General features: G+C 42.1%; 1 protein-coding gene across 14 annotated transcripts in view; it reads left to right on the top strand.

The window, feature by feature from the left end:
- Celf1 (CUGBP Elav-like family member 1) overlaps window positions 1–22,801 on the top strand; it is a 67,736-nt gene extending 44,935 nt beyond the window's left edge. For 6 of the 14 annotated variants that reach the window (XM_085696540.2, XM_085696529.2, XM_085696541.2 and 3 more), the window contains 13 exons: window positions 1,386–1,573; window positions 2,708–2,790; window positions 3,152–3,200; window positions 5,168–5,302; window positions 5,955–6,034; window positions 7,089–7,250; window positions 9,370–9,445; window positions 10,891–11,019; window positions 11,900–12,013; window positions 13,857–14,042; window positions 16,149–16,292; window positions 16,552–16,718; window positions 19,887–22,801. In XM_085696540.2, coding sequence (XP_085552666.1) covers window positions 1,396–1,573; window positions 2,708–2,790; window positions 3,152–3,200; window positions 5,168–5,302; window positions 5,955–6,034; window positions 7,089–7,250; window positions 9,370–9,445; window positions 10,891–11,019; window positions 11,900–12,013; window positions 13,857–14,042; window positions 16,149–16,292; window positions 16,552–16,679 — 1,464 coding nt within the window. In that variant the 5' untranslated portion in view covers window positions 1,386–1,395 and the 3' untranslated portion in view covers window positions 16,680–16,718; window positions 19,887–22,801. Of the gene's footprint in view, window positions 1–1,385; window positions 1,574–2,707; window positions 2,791–3,151; window positions 3,201–5,167; window positions 5,303–5,954; window positions 6,035–7,088; window positions 7,251–9,369; window positions 9,446–10,890; window positions 11,020–11,899; window positions 12,014–13,856; window positions 14,043–16,148; window positions 16,293–16,551; window positions 16,719–16,806 lie in introns of all 14 variants that reach the window. The other 8 variants (XM_085696539.2, XM_085696533.2, XM_085696538.2 and 5 more) reach the window with 5 other exon arrangements.
- The last annotated feature ends 1,391 nt before the right edge of the window (window positions 22,802–24,192 follow it).

The raw sequence follows: 24,192 nt of genomic DNA, 5'->3' as shown, positions 1-24,192 counted from the left end.
TAATTTATTGAGACCAGGTCTTACAAAATAGCCTTGACTGACTAAGAGCTTGCTGTGTAGATCAGACTGAGCTTTGCCTCCCAAGTGCTGAGATGAAAAGTGTGCACTTCCATGCCTGACTGCAATTTTTTTTTTTTTTTGAGATGATGTCTCTCATTGAACTTATAGTTTGTCAGTTACATTATACTTGGCTAGGCAGGCAAGCCTGCAGGAGCCTCTTGTCTATTCCCAGTGTTGGTACGCCAGGCTGCTTCTATGGATGCTGAAATTCCACACTCTCTCCTTGTACTTGCATTTTACCTCTGAGTCATCTCCCTGTTTGTTTCCAAAATAACTTTTTAAGAGGATAACTTTGCCAGGCAGTGGTGGCTCATATGAGCTTCTTTAATCCCAGTACTTGGAAGTCAGAGGCCAGCGGATTTCTGTGAGTTTGAAGCCAGCCTGAGTTCTAAAGAACTCTGTGAGTTCCAGGATTAGTAGGACTACACAAAGAAAGTCTGTCTCAAAAAACAAAAACAAAAAAAAAAAAGAAAGAAGATAGCTTGATTCTATGGTGATTGTATAATCAATCATAGGAAGTGATAGCCATCCTTTTTTTTGTTGTTTTGAAACACATTCTCATAGCCACAACTGGCTTCAAATCTCTGTAGCCAAGTTCTTTCTGTATTCCTGGTATTCCTGTCCAAATGTCGGGAGTGTGAGTATGCTCCACCCCACCCAGGTATGATAGCTGTGCTTAAATTAAGAGTCCTCTCTGTGTATAATTTAGATTTTGGAACTTAAGTGTATCTGTTCTAAGATCTGCTTAAAAGGATACTATCTGTCTTCGTCTATGTTAGAGTCCTGAATCTTACCTGGAATCATTAATCCTTTGTTGCTATACAGACATTTAGAAATCCCAGCAGGTAAATTACTTGCCCCATAAGTCTAGAACCAAGAACCCACATAAAAGTGAACGGACAGAACTGACTCCAAAAAGCAATCCTCCAACCGCTGCATATATGCTGTGACTTGTGGATATCCATATCACACACACAAATAATAAAATTTAAGAAAAGCTAAATTTTATTTTATTTAGCTGTACTCAAATATTATTAAGCTTGGTCTATCTTTGGGAGCTTCACTTTTTCAGTTCTGAGAATTTTTATATGTTAGACAAGGCAAAAGTGGCATTGCCAGTTTCTTTAAAGCTCAGTATGTCTTAATCAGAATGGCAAATTTAGTTTGATATCTAGTAGAGTAGACAAACTAGAATTCAGATAAATTAAATGGAACGGTAAATGAAGTGGATTTTCTCCTTCTGTTTTTAGAAAGGACTCAAATCTTTAGGGGGGGAAACCTTTCTGATACACAATATATATAACCTATCCCTTTATCTCATGCAGCTCAAAGAAAATGAACGGCACCCTGGACCACCCAGACCAACCAGATCTTGATGCTATCAAGATGTTTGTGGGCCAGGTTCCCAGGACCTGGTCTGAGAAGGACTTAAGGGAGCTTTTTGAACAGTATGGTGCTGTCTATGAAATCAACATCCTGAGGGATAGGAGCCAGAACCCTCCTCAGAGCAAAGGTGAGATGGTTTTATTTTGTTTTTATTTTTACTATGGTTCAAATATGTGGTGATCAGTGGACACGTTGAAATTAGATTCTGTTATGGGAGTCACAGACACTGAACTCTAAGGTTAGACTTGGCAGAGGGCGTTTATCAGCAAGCAAGCACTTTTACTCATTGAACAGGCTTGCCGGCCAGGGTTTCTGGTAATTTAATGCAGTGCAAATAACTGGGCTTTAATATTTTTGTTTTGTTTTTGTCAGTGTTTTGTTTTGCTTTTTGGCTTTTGGGTTTGTTGTTGTTTTTTGAGACAAGTTTCTCTGTGTAACAGCCCTAGCTGTCCTGGTTCTCTAAACCAGGCTGGTCTCAAACTAGCAGAGATCCAGCTGCCTTTGCTTCCCAAGTCCTGGAATTAAAGGCGTGCACTACCACCACCCAGCTCTTTTGTTTGTTTGTTTGTTTGTTTTAAAACAGGGTCTCTCTATATTAGTTCTGACTGACCTGGAACTTTTCCACGTAAACCAGGCTGGCCTTGACCTCAAGAACTCCTTCTTCTGTTTCCTGAGTGCTGGGATCAAAAGCTTGTTAAAACACCAAGTTGGGTGTTATTTTTAATTCCCATAATATACTATACGTCCTCTCATTGTCAGGGTATTTCTGTGATTGTATGGTGGAAGGTGTTCTTTTTTATTAGCTGTATTTTCTAATCCAAACACTTAAGATGTTACAGAATGCCTTATAAGATAGTTAATCAACTGAGAAGGACTCAATGTAGGGAATATGTTGGTAGTAGCCTACAAAGTAGATATGGAAAGAAAAGTTAGACTCTTCAAGAGATCACAGCAGCAGGTGCATTTGGCCCTTTGATGGGTGGTGGTAGTGCATGCCTTTAATCTCATCACTCGGGAGGTAAAAGCAGGTGGATCTCTGAATTTGAGACCAGCCTGATCTACAGAGTGAGTTCCAAGGCTACACAGAGAAGACCCTGCCTCGAAAAATAAAGGAAAAAAAGGTAATGCCCATTTCCTCCTCTTGAGTTTTAGTAAACTCTTTTTTCTCTTGAAATTCTGCAGTAGTGTAGTGATAGAAATGTTCTAAGAATTGTCTGTTTTCAAGGCACTGATTTGATTTTGTAAAATCTTTTTTATTCAGGGTGCTGTTTTGTTACATTTTACACCCGTAAAGCTGCATTAGAAGCTCAGAATGCTCTTCACAACATGAAGGTCCTCCCTGGGGTAAGAGGCTCTTAAAAGTATAAAAATGACATTATTTCCATTTTTGTGCATAGGACATGCTTGTGCCTGTCAAGCACATAGTGGAAAGCATTTTGGAGAAAAGGTAATTGCTGTGAAAAGGAGACTATAAAGGGAACATTTCAAAGATCGACCAAAAGTTGTTCTCGCTGCCAACAGTCTTGCATATTTTAAGTTTATGATTCACGTTCTGTCTATTCTTATATTTTGTATGTAAGATCATTGGGCAGCTATGAGTTCAGAGAATTCTAAAGGCTGTTGTTTTGGTATACCCTTTAGAGTCTTTTTATTTTAGGAAGCCGCTAATGGTTTGGAGAATAATACCAGTGGGTTTCCTTTTTAGATGCATCACCCCATACAGATGAAACCTGCTGACAGTGAAAAGAACAACGGTAAGCAAGCACACCAAGGCTGCTCTGCATGAGGCTTTTTTTTTCCCCTGTTGGCTATTCTTAAGATATTTTTAATGGATTGTGCTATAAAAGTCTCCTTTGAGCTGGGTGGAGGTGGTGGTGCACACTTTTAATCATGGCACTTGGGAGGCAGAGGCAGGGGAATCTCTATGAGTTTGAGGCCAACCTGGTTTATAGAGCAAATTTCAACAGTCAGGGCTGTTGTTACATGAAAAACAAAACAACAAGTCTCCTTTGTCTCAATTATGATAAATAAGTGAGAAAAATAGAGTTAATAGAAAATTACATATTAGGATGAATTAGCCAGGTTCAGGAGTATACAATGTAGTTTGAATTGTAGTAGGAGTTCGAGACCAGGTTGGGCCACATGAGATCATATCTCAAAAACAGTCAGATACACAAACAGAAAACATAATTGTGTTTATGTTAAACACACATACACATATGTGATAAACATAATTTCTTATGGACAGGGTTTAAAAGGAAAGTGGAGCAGCTGGAAAGGAGACTTGCTAATGCTTTAGGGCAGAGCTTCCTGAGCTCAGTAGGGACAAGGCCACGGTCAGTACAGTTGCCAGGATACTGCAACCCAGCAACAGGCTACTTTGGAGCCGGGGGTGAACTCAGACTTAAAATGTCATCTGTAGAACCAAATTATAATGGCAGCCAGAAAAAATGAAGTTGTTGGTAGTCAAAAAGCTCTACAAATAATCCTTGTTTCACTCCCACAACTGAACATTTCAAGAAAACCCAAGTCTGACTAGTTCATGAGTTAAACAAAAAGTTCTACGGGAAGCTCAAAGACTTTGTCCCAAAACAGCTTGGAAAACATATGTAGAAAATGGCAGACTGTCTCAGGGGTTACTGACAGCTATGCTTGGTGTCTTCCTGAGTGAAACTGCGGAACTTAGGCAGATTTCTCAGTAGAATACACTAAAAATTGGATGGCAAATGGGTCATTAAGGTTTATTTAGTCAAAATAAAACAGAACAATGTTGTAAAAAAAGGGTCAGAGGCTAAAATGTTAATTTTGAGTTCTCAAGAGTTTCAGTTAGAAACACAAATGACCTAGCTCAGGAAGCAGAGGCAAGAGGATCTTTGTGAGTTTGAAACCAGCCTAGTCGACATAGCACGTTCCAGGATATCCAGAGCTACATAGAGAGACCCTGTTTGAGAGGGGGGGGGGGAGAGGAAGAGAAAGAGAAAGAGAAAGAGGAAGGCAGGCAAACAGACAAATGATCAGTGACATTCACAGTTTAAGGGAGAATTTAAAATGTCGGGAAAGGAAAGTGGGAAGTTCCCACTGGACTTCTATTTCCTGGTCACATCAAGTGTGAAAATTGTCTCCTGGTTTTGCTAGAAGGAGCACACATACTAAGTACATGACAAAATGCCAGAAACTTTTGCATTTTTATACCTACAAGATTAGCCTTTGAGGTAACCTGCTATCTTTCTATTATTAATCAAACAGATTTGTGAAATAACTTGAACAAGAAAACAAATTCTCCATATTTTATAACTGCCTCCATATATGTATAATTTTAAAGTTACCATTGTTACGTTTTATATATATATAAAACTATATCAGGTTATATAGTTTTATGCCATTGGTATGAAATTATGGGAGGAAGAAATGTGTCTGGGTAATGGTGGCACAGCGCACACCTTTAATCCCAGCACTTGGGAGGCAGAGGCAGGGTAATCTCTGAATTTGAGCCCAGCCTTGTCTGCAGAGTGAATTTCAGTACAGCCAGGGCTACAAAGAGAAACCCTGTCTCAAAACAAGAGGGGGGTGGGGTAGGGAGGGAAGGATGGAGGGAGGGAAACAAACAAGGGAAAAGAAATCTGTGAGGTGGATGATATGAGACCTGGCCTTTTGGCTCTTGACTCTATACTACCTGCCTTTTAGTGATGATATCCAAGACTTTTGTGTTTTACTCTTTTAGCTGTGGAAGACAGGAAGCTGTTTATTGGTATGATTTCCAAGAAGTGTACTGAAAATGACATCCGAGTCATGTTCTCTTCATTTGGACAGATTGAAGAATGCCGGATATTGCGGGGACCTGATGGCTTAAGCCGAGGTGGTACATTTTTATAGCTTTTAAAAAAGATTCTTGCCTTAAATTACGGTCTCTTATTTAAACGGACTAGTGAATGACAGATAGATGAAACCAGCATAGAAGACGAGGTTGGGCCTTGTCATTCCTCTCACCAGTTGCTTACTTTTGTTTTTCTCCATTCTTTCCTGTTGTTATTTTTGGAGACAGAGTTTCTCTGTGTAACCTGATGGTTGTCCTGGAACTTGCTTTGTTTTGTAGACCAGGCTGACCTCAGACCTGTCTCTTGCCTCCAGAGAGCTAGGATTAAAGGTGTGTGCCACCATTCCCAACCAGTTGGTCCCTTTTGTATTCTCCTAGTCCTGCTTAAGGAGTTCTGTCTTCTCAATTTCTCTTGATTGCTGAGGATATTGATGTCCAAAATGGAATCATTTTCTCCTTGGATTTGCTGTTTAGCATGAACTAGGATTCTTCTCCCTCAATCATACTTTCCTATTTGTGGTTCCTTGGTAACACTTAGTATCCTATCATGACATCTGTCTATTGTATCAGTTTGTGAAACCCTGTAAAGTAAAATCAAACTTGCTAACATGGTAGTTAATATACAATAAGTTAGACGTTTAGTCAATGTCTGATAGATAAATCTCTAAATGAATATTGATTATTTCCTTGCCAGGTTGTGCATTTGTGACTTTTACAACAAGAACCATGGCACAGACGGCTATCAAAGCAATGCACCAAGCACAAACCATGGAGGTAAGGGGCAGACAGCTGGAAGAGGAGAAAACCCCTTGCCTGACAAACCTATCCAAGTCCAGCAGCATTTACAACACCAGGTCACCCTGAAACTCAACATAATCAGTCTACCTTAAGATCTGAAATGTTAAGTTTAAGATCATGGAGCTCAGTGATTTGGAACACTTGATGATCTTGCATAGGACTTGTGTTTGGAGTCCCAGCATCCACATGGTAGCTCATAACCATCTGAAACTATATTCAGGGTATTCAACACCCTCTTCTAGCCTCCTTGGGCACCATAAATGTGTGTCGTGCACATACATACTGTACAGAAAACACTCATACATAAAGAAAAGTAAATAAATCTTTTAAAAGCTAACATATTAGAGCCAGATATGATGAATGCTGATAGGTTCAGTGATTCAGGCTAAGACAGGAGGAGCACTTAGAACCCAGTAGCTAAGAATCAATTTTAGGAACATGGTAAGGCCTCCCTGTTTTAAAAATAATAAACAGAAAATGATTATTTGAAATAGTCTTTTGCCATTGCTGTCTATCAAAAAAGTCATCTGAGGGTGGTGTAAATTATAATACAACTTTCATATCAACCACAAGGATGACTTCCTCCCCCAATCCAGGAGAAAATTTTAATGTTTTAGTTTTGTGTGTGTGTCCATGTATCCGTCGTCCCTATGTGTTCCTGTCCGTCCACAGCATGCATATAGAAGTCAGGACAATTTTTTTAATTTATTATGTATACAATATTCTGTCTGTGTGTGTGCCTGCAGGCCAGAAGAGGGCACCAGACCCCATTACAGATGGTTGTGAGCCACCATGTGGTTGCTTGGAATTGAACTCAGGACCTTTGGAAGAGCAGGCAATGTTCTTAACCTCTAGGCCATCTCTCCAGCCCAAGTCAGGACAATTTGTAGGGTCGGTTTTCCTTCCACTCTGTGGGTTTCGAGGATCAAACTCAGGTCATCAAGCTTGGCAATAAGTACTTTTACTCACTGTGCCATTTCCCTGGCCCCCAAAGAAAGAATTTGACCATTTGGTTTCGATGTTTTCATAGGGTTGCTCATCACCCATGGTGGTCAAGTTTGCTGACACCCAGAAGGACAAAGAACAGAAGAGAATGGCCCAGCAGCTCCAGCAGCAGATGCAGCAGATCAGCGCAGCATCTGTGTGGGGAAACTTGGCTGGTCTGAACACTCTGGGGCCCCAGTACTTAGCAGTGAGTTGTGTGGTTTGCTTTCTGCAGACTGTGCAAGCTCCCAGCTGTTTCTTCTGCTGTCTCTAGCTAACTGTCATTTGCAACTTTGGGCATACAGAGAGTCTGTGTAGAGATTTAGGCAGTGTCATTTAATTCATGCCTGTCTCCATTATGTATTAATGTTGAATATTTTCCTGCAATTAAAGTGAAGGTATGATTTTGATTTAAATATTTATAAATGTCTCTTATTTCCCTTCCTCCAAGAGATATCCATAAAAAAAACTTCACCATTCACTATCATTTTCCATGTCTCTCTCTACAAGATGTAGTAGGTAGCATCCCCCTTTTTGGATTATCAAGACCAGGGTATCTCTATATAGTAACCCTGATTGTCCTGAAACTCCCTCTGTAGACCAGGATGATGTGGATCTCAGAGATAACCTGCCTCTGCCTCCAGAGTGCTGGGATTAGAGGTGTACGCCACCACCACTCAGTTCATCAGTCTTTTATTGAGTCTTCCCTAAAAGCATCATAAATGTATCTTTGAGCAGACTGAAAGGTCCTGAGATTAAAATGGATACTATTAAATGAGAAATGTAAGTACGTATTTGTTGCATTTGCCAGATTGTAAATATGTTTTCTTTAATTAATTTCTCTGTTAATGACTTTTAGTTATAGAGTCTAAAAGTAGATCCAGCTAATCTGTTATTTAGATTATAGTCAATAATAATCTCACAGGGGATTATTAGAATTGTGAGACACAAAGAAAAGGGTATCTTTGCATATTAGCACATGACTATAGTTCAGTGCTTGGGAGTCCATGGCAGGAAGATCATGATATCTAGGTTACCACCCTGTGATGTACAGTGAGTTCCTGGCCATACTGAAATCTTGTCTCAGAGAGAAAGAGAAGGTCTTCTCTGAAGCTGTAAATGGTGAAACCTTAAATCTGTGTGGATAGTTTGGAAGTTCACATGAAGGCATAACTAATGGCAGTCACTCATTCTTCATTCTTTCAAATACTGATTCTGTATGGAAACAGAAAAGATAATATTTCTGTTGGCCTGTACTGAGTTAACTTGATAAGCACTGGTTTCCATATTTCTAAAATTTCCAAACTCTAATTTATTCTAACTAGTATATCGTTAAAATTAGATATGAAAGCCAGGCGGTGGTGGCGCACTCCTTTAATCCCAGCACTCGGGAGGCAGAGGCAGGTGGATCTTTGTGAGTTCAAGGACAGGCTCCAAAGCTACAGAGAAACCCTGTCTCAAAAAACAAAACAAAACAAAGTAGATAGGAAGAAGGTAAAAGATTGTTATGTATATTCCAGTAGATAGAATTATTCATACTGCTAGAAACATTATTTATAAATTCAGAGATACTGTAGTTTTCCACCAGAATAATGCTTTGAAAATAATTTCTTGCCAGATGTGGTTGTGCATGCCTTTCATCCCAGCACTCGGGGACAGAGACAGCTCTCTGAGTTTGAGGCCAGCCTGGTCTTTATAGTGAGGTAGGACAGCCAGAGCTAGATGTCTGTCTCGACTCCACACACACATGCACACGCCAGAAATAATACAATGCGGTACAGTGTGATAATTGAGACTAGTTAAGTGGAAAGCTGTATGTAGTGGTGTATACCTTTAATCCCAACACTGAGAAGGCAGAGATGGGTGGAGTTCTAGATTTTGGGCTAGCCTGGTCTACATAATGATTTTTGAGACCAGCCTGGGCTCCATAGTGTGAACCTGAATCAAGCAAACAACAACGTAATGATAAAATACACGTAATGGTTGTAACCTAAAGAACAAGTGTTAGCCTCACTTGGAGAACATGGGAGAGAAAGAAACTAGAAAATAGCTATAACCCGTAAGGTGTGCTCTGCTACCCAGAGACTTAAGCTTAACTCACTATCCAGTGAGCAGTCTTCTGGACTCGGGCTTTAGCTTGTGTTGCTCTTGACAGCTGTAGTCATTAGCCTTGCATTTCTGTCTGTTGGCTTGGGATCTCATCTTTTACTTTCGTCTCTCTGGGGGCCTCTGCACTCTTGCTTTGCTTTGCTGTGCTGTAGAGTTATCCCAGATGCAGAACCAGCCCTCACTCTCACTCTTGTTCTGTTTTTTGGTGTAATGTCTAGCTTTATTTGCAGCTCCTTCAGCAGACTGCCTCCTCTGGGAACCTCAACACCCTGAGCAGCCTTCACCCAATGGGAGGTAAGTGTTTCAGTGCTGCCGAGGAGCAGCAGCACACAGGCCAACCTACAGCTGCCTCAGTCCGAGTTTTGTGCCATTTCTGCCAAAACTTTTTCACTCATTACATATGGTAACTATCTTCAGACTCACAATTTCTTATCTCTATTATGTAGCCCTGTTGTTAGTTGATGCTGCATTGTTCTTTTGTTGTCTGGTAGATTTTATTCTAAGTCACTGTTGGGGAAGGAAATTAACCAAGAACTCTTAGGGACCATCCAGGGTTAGGCCATTCAGATGCAGAAAAAACTCTCAAGAGCCCTATATAATCAAGTAACATTCAGTGACTTTGTGTAAATACTTGCCAAAGCTGCTAGAACTCGGGAGCTTTTGTGCTTCTGAGTTCATGCTATTGTTATTGTTGCTCTTAAGATACACAAAACCCTGTGTTGAAAAAAATGCATGGAAAATGTAAAATTATAAATAACACGGTTTATAGCAAGATAGCCAAATGAAGAGGCAGAATGTGAGTAGTCCCTCAGCAGCCTGTGCCTGTGCAGTGGGGTAAAACTAAACATATACGTTGAGCAAGGGGGAAATGTTTAGTGAAGTGCATTTTGAAGTTTTAATAGTGATTGGTTTTATCCTAGGGAATTTAGTTTTCTGTTTTGGGGAAATTAAGTTGTAATATATGGTGTTTTTACTTTCCATTTCCTGTCCTGATAGATATATGTTCTATCCTCTAGTAAGATGCCTTACAAAAACCACAATACAATTCAAAGTTTTGAACTTCTTTTAGTTTTTTTCAAGACAGGGTTTTTCTATGTAGTCAAATTTGTTCTTACTGTTACGAAGGTTTTACTTAGAATTCTTTTCCTCACATTTTTTTCTACCTTCTTCTGATGATTAATTTACTGATAAAGTAGAAGTGTTTTCTTCATTCCTTCTCTTGTTATTTTTCTTACTGTTACTAGCATGGAGCTTTCTAGATCTGTTTTCTGCCTCTTTAGTGCACCTCTATGTGTGTAAGAGGGTCTTATTTACCATAGCTTTTGGCACTGTTCCTTTGAGCTCCTGGCCCCGTAATATATCACAGGTATACTCCTTATTCAATGTTGCCTACCTCAGTATTATTGTTCATTTGAAGTGCTGTTGCTATTGGATTAGCAAGCTCTTCTCTAAGGAAGTGGCTATAAATTTTTGTCCATTTCTCCCTGCTGGGGAAAGAACCCAAGGTCTCATGTGTGGTAACATGTGCTATACCATGAATTAGATCTCCAACATTTTAAAGTTTCTTGCTGAATGATAGCTAGATATTTTGAAGTTCTATAGTATATTATGGAAAATATAGAAAATAAGTATATTCTTACATAGAATAGTTCCTCTTTTCTGGGACCATTTTCAGGCATTGCTGAACTCAATGTTGGCCACCTATTCTGCTGGCTGATGTCTTTTTCTGGATATTGCAGGGTTAAATGCAATGCAGCTACAGAATTTGGCTGCACTAGCTGCTGCAGCTAGTGCAGCTCAGAATACACCAAGTGGTACCAATGCCCTCACTACATCCAGTAGCCCCCTCAGCGTCCTCACCAGTTCAGGTAAGGGGCAATAAGGGAGTATTGTGTTCCTTGGACAGATCTCTGAAGTCAGAGGCTAAGGACAGGGGCATGGCATCTTAGAAAGAAATTAACAAATATCCAGGTGGGTTGTATTAGGAATGAAGATTCAGAGTTCTTTGTCTTGGTGTCTTCCTCTACCCAACCCCTGTTTTATTTTTGAGACAGGGTCCCTCTCTGTCTGTGTGAGTCCTGGCTGTCCTGGACTTGGTGTGTAGACCAAGCTGGCATTGAACTCGAAAGAGATCCTTCTCTCTCTGCTGCCTGAGTGCTAGGAGTAAAGATATGTGGATCACACCCTTTTTAGACTTTTTTGTTTGTTTTTGCTCTTCATTAAGAATTTTTAAATTACTCAGGAGAGGTGGTGGTTCAGTGGTTTATAGCATGTACTGGTCTGTCATCAGACCTGATCTTGTTCCTTAGGACTCACAGTAGGCAACTCAAAGCAGTCTCTAACTCCAGAGAATAAAACTTCCTTTTCTAGCTTCTGTATGTCTATATTCCCATGTATATATTTCACATCTATACAACTTTAAGTAAAATAAAAATATTAAATGATACTACATATGCATGTGTGTATGTGTTTATTTGTGAGTGTGAGAATGTACACATGCCACATTACCTATGTAGCAAACAGAGGACAACTTGTAGCAGGTGATTCTTTTCACTTTGTGTGCCCAGGAATGGAACTTATAGTTGGTCGCCAAGCAACCCACTGAGTCACCTTCAGGTGTCATTTCAGTAATTCACTGATTGCAAAACCAGTTTTACAGATAGAAGAGTTAGCTTGGATCATTCTTGTGCTTTGGTTCTTGTTGGCAAGACAAGAAAAGTGTTGATTTAACTCCTGGGTTTCTAATAGCAGGGTCTTCACCAAGCTCCAGCAGCAGTAACTCTGTCAACCCCATAGCCTCACTTGGAGCCCTGCAGACATTAGCTGGAGCAACAGCTGGCCTCAACGTGGGCTCTCTGGCAGGTAATGGGCAGACCCTGACTGTCATCTGGCTTCTTTTATAAATGGCACATCATAAACTAACCCAGTACCACTGTTAGAAATAATCTGGGTTTTGTTATCTCTGAGAGAGATCCAGACTCTGCTACTTAGCTAGTTGTAACCTTGGGCCACCTTCTAGTAGCCATTTTCTCACCCATGATGTAGAAGTAATAGAATACTGTGAAGGGTGCTTTAGAAGTTAAATGATGCGGTGCGGTGGTGACGCATGCCTTTAATCCCAGTGCTTGTGTGACAGAGGCAGACCGACCTCTATGAGTTTGAGGCCAGCCTGCTCTACAGCGTGACTTCCAGAACAGCTAGGGCTACATAGAGAAATTCTGTCTTGAAAAACCAAAAAAGAAAAAAGAAATTGTTGAACGAGCAGCTGGAGAGATGGCTCAGCTGATTAAGAGCACCAGCTGCTATTCCAGAGGACATGAGTTTGATTCCCAGCACCCACAGTTGGTTTTACAACTCTCTGTAACTCCAATTCCAGAGGATCTGATGCCCTTTTGGCCTCATGGGTGCTGCATACTTGTGGTGCATAGATATACGTACAGACAAAATACCCACAAAAAAATTATCTTTAAAGATTTATTTATGTACACAGTGTTCAGCCTCCATGTATGACTGCAGGCCAGAAGAGGGCACCAGATCTCATTACAGATGGTTGTGAGCCACCATGTGGTTGCTGGGAATTGAACTCAGGACCTCTGGGAGAGCAGTCAATGCTCTTAACCTCTGAGCCATCTCCCCAGCGCCCCCCCCCCCCACAAAATTTTAAAATGCAAAATAACCCTTTATGAAGGTGATCTTAAATGAGTCAGGAGGTTTTGGTGGTGGTGGCACACACTTTTAATCCCAGCACTCGGGAGGCAGAGGCAGGCGGATCTCTGTGTGTTCAAAGCCAGCCTGGTCTACAGAGTGAGTTCCAGGACATCCAGGGCTACACAAAGGGAGCCCTGCCTCCAAAAAAAAAAAAAGAAAGAAAGAAAGAAAGAAAAAAGAAAAGAAAAAGTGAATGAATTTATAAACAAACAAATGAGAGCATAGGCAAAGGGCGGATCAGCACAATTAGTTCAGTGCCTGGTACATGGAACATGCTCAGTAAATGTTGAATACTATTTTAATGCTAGCATTTACTCAGTCGGGGGCTGACTTTACCGTATTCCAGCTTTGTATGAAGAGATAGAATAGCCAACAATAAAAAATGGACATAGGCATTTGTGAATGCTGTCAGTCCTTCTGTATGCTAAAAAACAGTAACGAGGAGAGCAGTGAAGCATCTTGAAATGGGACCAGTCACACGACTAGTCTTATTCTGTGGAAGTTAAGAGGGAGATGAAAGGACAAACTTTGCGGGGAGGTATTGCATGGAGGGGCTGCTTCTGTCCCAGCCACCCAGCTAGCTTAGTCCTAAAATAACATACAGAAATTGTACTAATTAAAATACTGCTTGGCCTATTATCTCTAGCCTCTTATTGGCTAACTTTCACATCTTGATTTAACCCATTTCCATTAATCTGTATATCACTACGAGTTTGTGGCCTACCAGGAAAGATTCGGCATGTCTGTCTCTGGCGACTCCATGACCTCTTCTCATTCTGCTTTTTTCCTCCCAGCATTCAGTTCTGTTTTCTCTGCCTACCTAAGTTCTGCCCTATCAGGGGCACAAAGCAGTTTCTTTATTCATTAACCTATGAAAGCAACACATTGGGACCTCCTACACCAGGGAGGGGTTCATTTTTTAGTAACTAAAATATATTTGTCTTCAGCATCAATTGAATCTTTCCAGTACATTAACCTTGTTCTTCCTCCAACAAAGGAATGGCTGCATTGAATGGTGGTCTCGGCAGCAGTGGCCTTACCAATGGCACTGGGAGCACTATGGAGGCCCTCACTCAGGCATATTCTGGTATCCAGCAATATGCTGCTGCAGCACTCCCCACTCTGTACAACCAGAATTTATTGACCCAGCAGAGTATTGGTGCTGCTGGAAGCCAGAAGGAAGGTGAGTGCACCAGAATTGGAAGGTGAGGTTTGGGGCAACAGAATATAGGTGGTCAGATTAACACTTTTCCAGCCAAGGACAAGAATAGACCAATAAAGAATGTGAATTCCAATGCTTTTGCAATTTTGGGGTGGAATTGTGGATCAGAATCCATGTGGATCTTTTTAGGATGGAGCTCAGTTTTTAAACAAAGAAATAAACAGACATTGTAATTACTGCATCTGGTCTTTTGTCAAGAATCTTCTTTAGTTAGGAAGTCTTCTCTGGGTTATAAATCTATTAGAGGATTGTCTAAGTACGTACCTCTTTTAGGTATATCATTTGACATTTTTCCTTCTGACTAAATGAGATACTGAGATGTGATACTGACATGTCGGTAGGTTGGATGGAGTGAAAAATGTGTCTTTTAGGAGAGAGTTTCTAGACAGTGTTGGTGCTAACACCTTAGTATTCGGGTTTGACTGGGTTTCTCTAACTACAACTTGATAAGGTTTAGATACTAATATCAAAACAACAAAAACAAGTAGCCTTTGGCTTTAGTGTGTGAACTAGTATTCAGAGACCCAGAGGATATGAGAAAGCAAACCAAGTATATGTGTAGGAAAAAGGGTAACCGTGGCACAGAAATGGCAAGTGCATGGACCTGAAGGCAGTAAAGGGCCATGTATTTGATGGCAATTAGGAGACGTACACGGCTGAGAATGGCTGGGTTGTCGTTTATTGTTTTCATCACTCTTCATTAGGAAAACGCATTGTAAGTGAAGTGTACTCTGCTATGAGTTCAGTGCTAAGCATAGGCACACTTTTAAAATGTTTTTTCTTTTTATTGGGATACAGTTTAAGTATGGTTAAATTCAAAATTCACTCTGTGAATTTATGCAGTGCTGAAATTGCTACCATACTGGGAGAACATTTGTAAAAAATACCCACTAGAAACTCCCAAGCACCTCACTGTTACCTGCTGCTTGTGTCCTTGCCTCTGGCACTACCAGTTTGTCAGCCCTTTAGTATCCAGGCATAGTTCTGAAACTTAATTAATTAATTAATTAATTAATTTCAAGGCGGGGTTTCTCTGTGTAACATCCCTGGCTGTAATAGAACTCACTCTGGCTGGCTTCTGTCTCCTGAGTGCTGGAGTTCAAAGTGTACAACGCCATTTTCCGACTTTGAAATCTAATTTTTGTTGTTGCTTATTTGTTTTTGCCCAGTCAGACCTTGAATTTGTTGAGATCCTCCTGTCTCAGCCTCCTGAGTTGTAGGATTACAGACGGAAACTTGTTTTGACTATATAACCCATTTTACAGCTTTTCCTAATTCCCTTGTGAGTACTGTTTCTGTTTTACTACCATACGTGCAGATCCACCTTCTTTCTAACCCCTGTATACCCTCTCTGACAAGGTGGGACTTTAACATCCTTTCATGAACCAAGAATAGTGGCTCATGCCTTTAATCCCAGCACTTGAGGCAAAGGCAAGTGGAACTCTGTGAGTCTGAGGCCAGCAACCTGGTGTACATAGTTCCAGATTGCCAGAGCTACATAATGAGACTCTGTCTTGAAAACAACACAACTTTAATCCTAGTACTGGGAAGGCAGAGGCAGTGGATCTCTGAATTTGAGGACAGTCAGAGCTGTTACACAGAAAAATCATGTCTCGGGGCTGGAGAAATGGCTCAGCAGTTAAGAACACTGATTGCTCTTCCAGAGAACCCGGGTTCAATTCCCAGCACCCACACGGCAGCTCACAACTGTCTGAAAATCCAGTTCCAGGGGACCTAACACCTTCACACCAATGCACATAAAATAAAAAATAAATAAATCATAAAAATTAAAAAAAAAGAAAAAAATCATGTCTCAAAAAACAAATAAAAAACCAAAGGATATCTTTTTACTTGGAGTTGACATGTGGTTATAGGCAGGTGGAGAAATCTGATTTTGGAGTTACTGCTAAGTTTCCTGCCTTTTATTTAGAGAATCTGTTTAGTTCCCTTCAAAGAATAAATTTGTTGATTTTGCTAGCGTTAGTATGGATGGGAATGAGAGACCATTGGCTCTGGCTGATAAGTATACTTAACACTGATCCTCTTTCAATCCACGGATATTTAAAGGTCCAGAGGGAGCCAACCTGTTCATCTATCACCTGCCCCAGGAGTTTGGAGACCAGGACCTGCTGCAGATGTTTATGCCCTTTGGGAATGTCGTGTCTGCCAAGGTTTTCATTGACAAGCAGACAAACCTGAGCAAGTGTTTTGGTATGTTGGTTTCTCCTTTGGTGTCAGGATGGAATTGAGTATTTTGCCACTGAGAAAGAAAGCTGCTGACAAATTCAGAGAAAGCTGATTTTGAGTTTGACCCCAGCAGATCTTACGACCTCTTTCTGAGCTTCACTTTTGTCTGTCGTAGAGGTGGTGATCTCTGCTCACGGCACTGGTCCAGAGGTCACCACTGAGACCCGAGACTAAATACATAAGTCCTTGAGTCCCTCATCCCGGTTTCTATTTGGGCACACAGGTTTTGTAAGTTATGACAATCCTGTCTCAGCTCAAGCTGCCATCCAGTCCATGAACGGCTTTCAGATTGGAATGAAGAGGCTTAAAGTGCAGCTTAAACGTTCAAAGAATGATAGCAAGCCCTACTGAGCGCGCTCCCCTCTGAGACTGGAGTGAGAAGATCTTCTGGTAAGTGGGGGAGGAGCACCCTTAATCATTCGAAGCCCTAAGGCTGTGTGTTGACAGCCCTGGACCCTGATCCCTGCCACTCTCGCAGGCACAGCTTGCCCTGAAGACTCAGCTACTGCCTTCTGTGGGAGTGTCGCTTCGTACAGAGGACAAGTTTGTGCTTTGGTTTCCAGTGTTTTACTTTGGAGTTTAGGTGCCATATCCTGAGGGGTTTTTTTCTTTTGTTTGTTTCTTTTCCTTTTATTTAAAGTTTGCCGTGTTTGTAACCAGTATGTTGAGAAGGACCAATACCAATCCACCCTGAGGATGGGGGAAATGGTTTAAAAGATGATCAGAATGTGCCCCAAACCACTGAGAGAGGACTGAGCAGAACAGAAAATTTATTCCCCAAATCTCTCTACCTGAGTGCAAGGATGGGTACGGTCTAATGAGCTACAGGGGCAGAGTGGGAAGGTGGCTTGGCATCTAGACCCCTTCATAACTAGCTGCTTTCTGTGGAAATGCTAAGCTTATGCCACCAATGGTTTGTTTGTTTGTTTGTTTGTTTTTTCTTTTTCTTCTGTCCTGGATGTCTGCCCTTCTTTCCTAAAACGGGGTCAGCAAGTCTTAGGAAATAAAGTACTTCTTAATTTAGCCTGAAATATGCAAATAACATGAAGATACCCGTTACTAGCCATCCCAGCCTTCCATTGGTATTGCATTGCCCTGACTGGCTGGTGGTTGTTTGGGGGAAGCAGCCAAAGAGGTCATTTTTAGTTTATTTCAGTGTGAAGTTAGACCATTGCCCATTTCCAACAGTTTATCTTGAAGAAAGTCTGTGGAAGTTAATCATAACAAGGAATATTGCCTCCTTCCTGGCCACAATTTTCTCATGAGGGCAGATCTAAGAAGCACTTGCAGCATCTAGCCAACAAGGGTGCTGTTCACAGGCAGAGCAATCAGAAGCCATCTGATTGAGGGAGGAGGGACCTGCTTCTTGATGTACCTGAGTTAAGGTCTCTTCAAGCCAGGATGCTGTATTTGAGCAGAACCTAGTATTCAAAGAAAGTGCAGAAGTGCACTCCTGCCTCTGATAAAGGTGTCCCAGAAGTTGTGTTTCCCCAGAGGTCTGAGAAGCCTCTCCTAGCCACCCTAACCCCACCATCTGCCTTTGGAGACAGAAGAGAGTACAGGCCGTTTCCAGGCCCTATAGTGTTCTTTACCTCAGTATTAACCCATATTCATTTTATCATCATGCTTACGGTTAGTTCCCTGCTGCCTTTCATCAGTCTTAACTCCAGTGTTTGCCAGTGTCCCACACAGCCTCTGGGCTCTGTTGCTGCTCCAGGAAATGCTGTTGGGAATGTGCATCTGAGCAGAGGTAGCCCCAGAAGCATGTGACTGTCATCTACAGCCAGGACTTGGGTTCCTGGCTCCTTGAAAGCTTAAACCTCACAAGTTAAAAGTCTTGACTCCTAACAGCAGAGATTAGAAGAAAGGAGCTAGCCTTTTTTTTAGTCAGATGGAGACAGTTCTGCTTGTCATACTGTCCCTGTAGGTAGCATACAGGGATTGACCATCCTGCTGTTGTACAAGTAGTTGTTAGTGTTGGATTATCCCATTGAAGTTGGGTCTGTTGTCCTCTTAACAGACATGAAATAATACACTTCTTAAACTGAACCACATAACTTGAATTCTGTGCAATGGGAGAAAAGTGTCCTGTGTTTCAAGATAAAATTGTTCTAAAGGCTTCCAGGGTAATGATGGGATTTTTTTTAAATAAATGCAAAAAATAAAAAATAAAAATACAAAAACTTAAAAAGAAAAAAAAAAAGAAAAATGCTAGGTTGGGCAGGCACTGTTCTAAATCCCAACCAGCTGGAACCAAGAATGTCGTTTCTATTTTTATAGAGGTTTTATACAGCTCCAGGGTGGAGAATATTTATTACCTAAATTATATCTCTGGAAAAGGCCAGGATTTTGTAGAATCCAGAATGTGATTGTTGTATACACGGGGTGCTGTGTATGATTGAAACTACTGACTTTCTGTGACCATTTGCAGCCCAGGTAACCTGTCCAAGGGGAAGGCTAACATTAATGCTGTGAATCGGCAGAGGCGAGAGCTGTGTTCCATGGGGTGCTGCCAGAGCTGTGTTCCCTAACCTTCTGTTCTGTTTTCCTCGTGACCAGAACACCACGTTCTTCCCCCTTCTTTCAGTTTCCCTCCATTTCACCATTTGTCCTTGGATTTGTCCCGTGCTCTAGTACCTTAGGAAACCACCTTCCTAATGATTTTAGAGGCAAAGGTGCAACCCCCACCTTTGGAACAGACCCCAGACTCCATACCTGCTTGTGGCTCTAAAGGGAGCACTTGTCCCAGCAGAGCCATGGTGTGCTCAGGCAGCCAGCCAGTTGGTGAGACCATGCACTTCTCTCTCCCCCTTTGCCCAGTACATGAGCACAGCGGTAGCACTGCCCTTGAGCACAGTTCTCTCCCCAGGCCAAAGATGGTTTTATTGAAGAAGCTACTCCCCTCCCTATAAGTCTTGATGTGAAAGGGCTCAGCTCAGTGGAGACTGAAGTGAAGTCTTACGCAATCCATTTCTGTTGTGTGGAAGTTTCTCTTACAGTGTGTTTTCTGCTGTAGTCTGTGTCTCGGATTACATCGTGCCATTGATTTGCCCTCACTGCAGCCTGACCACTGTCTCCTGGTTCCACATGAGTGGCCAGGCCTATGTGGAAGCTTAGGGCTTGGATTTCTGGGAACAAAGAGTTATCCCAAGACTGAGCAAGAAACTCTGGCCTTCTCCCCTCAATAATCTCCTTTCCACTCTAGTCAGCATCTTTTGTTTCCTCTCCCCTCGGTTCTCGCCAGGTAGTGGGAAAGAGGCTGAGGCCCTGCTCACCCTGTCTTGATGGGTTAGGTGCTTTGCAGGGAATCCAAGCCTTAGGCTCCCTATTGTCTCTGGCAGTTGGATGTTCTCTTGGTGTCCTCCATGTCCTTTTGAACTTTTCCCTGTGTCCATTGTTAGCATGTGCAAAAGTCCCTGTCATTCCCTACCCCTGCCCCTTCCCTGCCTCCTCATTTCAGGGCTGCACACAGTGAGTGTCCTGTTCTCTCTCTGTTTGGATGTATTGCTCTGTGTAACTCAGTGGATCTCCCTCTTTCTGGTTTGTTTTTTTTTCTAGATTCCTGCCGTTTGTTCATCGTTGTGCCTAAAGCATGTCGATGTGGCGTCAAGTACATCGTCCAAATCCCTGTCTCTTCAGCTTCTCTGATGCTTGAACTCTCACCTTTGACCTTGTGTTGACCTTTGATGCTGATGTGTATTTTATTATGTTTGTTTCTTTCTTTGTTTTTTCTTTTTTCTTTCTTTTTCCCCCCTTTTGTGCTGCCAAAATTGGTTTTGCTAGAACGACTGCTGAAGGGAAAATATTTAAACTGCATTTGAATATAAAAAAAAATCTATTTTTCTAGAACTTCATAAGATAACCACTTGATTTTGTGATTCCAATTCTTTGTAACTGTCTCAGAGCAGCCCTACTAGCACATGCCGTGTGGTGTTTGTATTCCTGTGAACACACAGCCAGTCCGCTTCCAGGCTTTGTTCCTCTGTGTGCTTAGTTTTAAAGACAACTTGAACAATGAAATAAACGATGTCACTAAAATCTTTGAGGCTCCTGAACACATTTTGCTGATACAGTTTTGGGGCTTGAGGAGACCGCATGTGTTTATTATTAATTAATTTTTGTTTTTCTGAGTTCTAAACTGCAGAAAACACCTGAAATACCCTCACCCCATTCATTACCTTTTCACTGAGGCTGAGGTTTAGACCCCACCTAGCCTTTTGTGGCTCTTCCTGAAGCAGCCCTGCAGGAGCCCTAGGGTCCCTTTGCCCCTCCCCTCCCCTCACCTCAGTCAGCTCTCATCCATGCTTATTCCTACAGTCTCCACAGCAAAATGTGATACTTGGAAATTACGGGGGGGGGGTATATTGCTTTTGCCTTTTTGTTTTGAATTTTTCCTTTCCTTCTAAGATTATGCCCAGAAAAACCAAGTCGTGCATGTTTCCTGCTGTTTCTTCACACCTTCGTATATATCACCTTCACCTCTCTGTTTTCTATAGTTTGTGCAAAAACTGACTGATTTAAAGGGTTTCAAAGAGGATGTTTTAAATTGTTATGGGGTTGATATTTTTTTCTCAATTGTATTGTTTTATTTTGAAGTGGCAACTTTCTCCTCTATTGCCCTTAGAGTGTGTTTGCCTGTGCACTTAGACTGTCACTCTTTATGGCCTCCAGGTCTCAGTGGGGCATCCAGGAGGCTGGCTGCTCTGCTCAGGGAGTACAGGGGGGCCAGAGAGGCAGAAGCAGAACCAAAGGTGGCTGTGGGTAGGCAGGAGGCTTAGCACATCAAGGCTAAATCACAGAGGAGGAAGGGTGCTGTGCTCCTAACTACACAGAATGGCAATACACCTGCCTGCCCTTTTCCTAGGTGACAAGCACAATAAATACTACAGTCTTCACACTGTTTACAGCCCTGGGCACCAACCACCCCACATTGGCTCTTCACTATAGCTCTACTCTTACTTAGCTAGTAAAGTTGGGGTAAGGGCAAGAATTGTTTTTAAATTGGGTCAAGAGCCATATAGCTACTGTCCCCCGGTGCCAGGCCAGCCAGTTCTTTAGTTTCCTAAGGGAAACTTACCCTCTTCTCTTGTAGCGCCATCCAGCCTCAGGGTCTTGGGGACTTGGAAGAATGTGAATAGAAGAGGAGAAGCTAGAAGGAAATGAGTACAAGGATGGGTCTGTGAAGAGCAGAGGCGGCAGGGAGGAATTTGACAGATCCCACTGAGACTTAAGCACTGGTGGGAGGGAGAGTCCAGGGAAGGGTGACAAGGTGCAGCAGGGGGTGGGGTGGGGTGGGGTGGGGTGGGTTATTGAAGCACTGACTAGCATCATCCATGCCCAAGTGAAGAAGGGGCCCTGGCAGAATTTCTGCTCTGTGACCCCCATAGGTTGCCCAATATATTATGCTCAAGGCCATCTTACTGGAAGAAAAAGGCAGCCAAGTGGAGGACCCTGTAGACAGGCTACTTATTGTCCTGGAAGTGATAGTGCGGGGTGTACTGAAGCTAGAGCCCTAGCCTGAGAGCCTGCTGTGTCCCACAGTCTGATTGCACAGAGCCGCCTCTGTCGGCAGGAGGCGCTGAGGCTCCCCTTCCTGTGTACTGAGAAGCTGTGTTTGCCAATGTATTTTGCTTTCAATTCCAAGAGGAGCTCTGGGAAAACCTGTGGATAAAAAACCAAATGCCAAATGTTGGACATTGTTTCTTTTTCCTTTTCTCTCTGATTGTTTTAATTGTTCTGTAGTGGTTTTAATGGATTTGAGACCCTGGAGCGGCAGCTGCCTTTCTGATTTCCAGCTGCTTTTTGTGAATAATTTAAAAAGAAAAAAAAAAGAAACTTTACATTTTGGAGACAAACCTGTGTGAGTTTTTTATTGGTACAAACGTTGTATTTAACACTAGGGGTTTTGTACAGTTTTTTGCCTTTTCTACTAGAAAACAATGTAAAGTGATTTCACAATGTGAAGAGAAAAAAATTGCCACTATGACCAAACGCACAGTCTGTTCTGCAGCAACAACGGGATTCAATCAACTCAAAGTCGTGATTCAGCCGTAGAAATGCTTTTCCTTGACCTTGTTTGAGCTTTCCTTTTTTCCTGTTTGATTTACAAAAGATGTCTTTTTTTTGTGTGTGTGTGTGTGTGAACTTGTGTTGTACTCTGTAGAAAATTATGGATTTTGCTTTAATGGTTTAAAAAAAAAAAAAAGGACAAGAAGAGCCCTTGTCGCTTTTCTTACCTAATCACAGTTTGTGTAGTGGATTAAAAAAAGAAAAAAAAAGTTGTTAAAAGTTTGGAGCAAGAGAGTATGTGTTTAAAAGGACTCTCCTTCCCTTTTTTGTGTGTTTTTCCTTTTGTCCCAATGGGGAACCTAAATCTGTTTTAATTGCACAGACACACGGACAAAAAGTCATTTTGTATCTGCCAAGTGTGGTACCTTCCTTTGTTTATTTGCTATTAAACTGTTTGAGAAGAACTGATGTGTTCAGAGTTGTTGATTGCCGAGACAAGAAGTGGGGATCCAGGACGACTTTCATGTCGGTACACTTGATGGTGGCTCAGCCAAACCCGCACAGAAATCATGAAGGAAAACACAGTTTCTCTCCAGAATACAACCTGCCTGGCCTGTGTGCATGTCACAAGGTTGCCACAACATTGAAATACCTTGAAACGATTTGGTGGCATTAATTTTTGTTCTTTTTTAGTAGTAGTTGCTATACCACAGAACTGGTTCAGACCACCTCTTGCTGGAACTCCTTCCTCTGTCACTGCTGATGACCCATGTGAATCCTACACTATGTCCTTTTATATCCAAGCCTTTAGTCTTCAGCCCCAGCAGCCGTGACTGCTCTTCCAGAGGACCTGAGTTCAACTCCAAGCACCCACATGGTGGCTCACAGCCTTCTGAAATAGGATTTGATACCCTCTTCTGGCCTGCAGGTGTACATGCAGTGCACTCATATATTTAATAAGATGTCTTCAGTTAACTCCTCAAGTATTGTAGCTTATTCTCGAATGAAGCTCCTGGCCTAGGGCTGCCTTTGTGCTTTGAAAAGGTGCAGACAGGTGTGAGCTGCCATATGTTGCTGAAAATCAAACCCTGGCCCTCTGGAAGAGCAGTCAGTACCCTTAACTGCTGTTCCATCTCTCCAGGCCTTGGTTCTTATCCAGTCCTTCACTGCCACTGTCTTCCTTACATGGAGAGTCACAGCAACTCTGAGTAGTCCAGTCTTCATGGAGCTGAAGATGCTCTAAAAGCTTACAACTGCTGCATGGCCTGTGGGTGGGCCAGACCTCGATCCTCTACTCAGTGTTCCTCTGTTTGGGGTATGTCTGCGGGGGTGGAGTGCTTTCTGGTGCCTAGCACACTCTCGGTTCTGATAAACCGGACAGGAAAGACGCTTCTCCTTTAACCCAAGCATTTCCTGGACAGAAGACCATTTGATGATATTCACACGTGGAGTTTAAAAGATATTGTGTCCAGGGGTGGTGGCGCAAGCCTTTAATCCCAGCACTTGGGAGGCAGAGGCAGGTGGGAATCTGTGAGTTTGAGGACAGCCTGATCTACAGACTAGGATAGCCAGGAATACACAGAGAAGCCCTGCCTCGAAAAACAAAAAAAATCAAAGATCTGTCAACCAAATCTTTAATTGCTCTTCTTCAAGTCTCCCTTTTTCGAGTCCCCCCCACACACACAAGGTGGAGGATCATTGTGTAACCCTAGCTTATCTTGAACTCAAGATCCATCCTGCCTCAGCCTCCCCAATGCTGAAATGATCCTCATGTACTCCATGCCTGACTTTAGAAGTACATCAGAAGTTTGAGATTGGGGTGTAGATAGAGTGCTTGCCTAGGCCCTGTGATTCA

The sequence above is a fragment of the Myodes glareolus genome, chromosome 10, assembly GCF_982192425.1.
Source record: "Myodes glareolus chromosome 10, mMyoGla1.1, whole genome shotgun sequence".
Taxonomy (NCBI): domain Eukaryota; kingdom Metazoa; phylum Chordata; class Mammalia; order Rodentia; family Cricetidae; genus Myodes; species Myodes glareolus.
The sequence above is the reverse complement of the archived record's forward strand: the minus strand, read 5'-3'. Positions and strand labels throughout refer to the sequence as shown.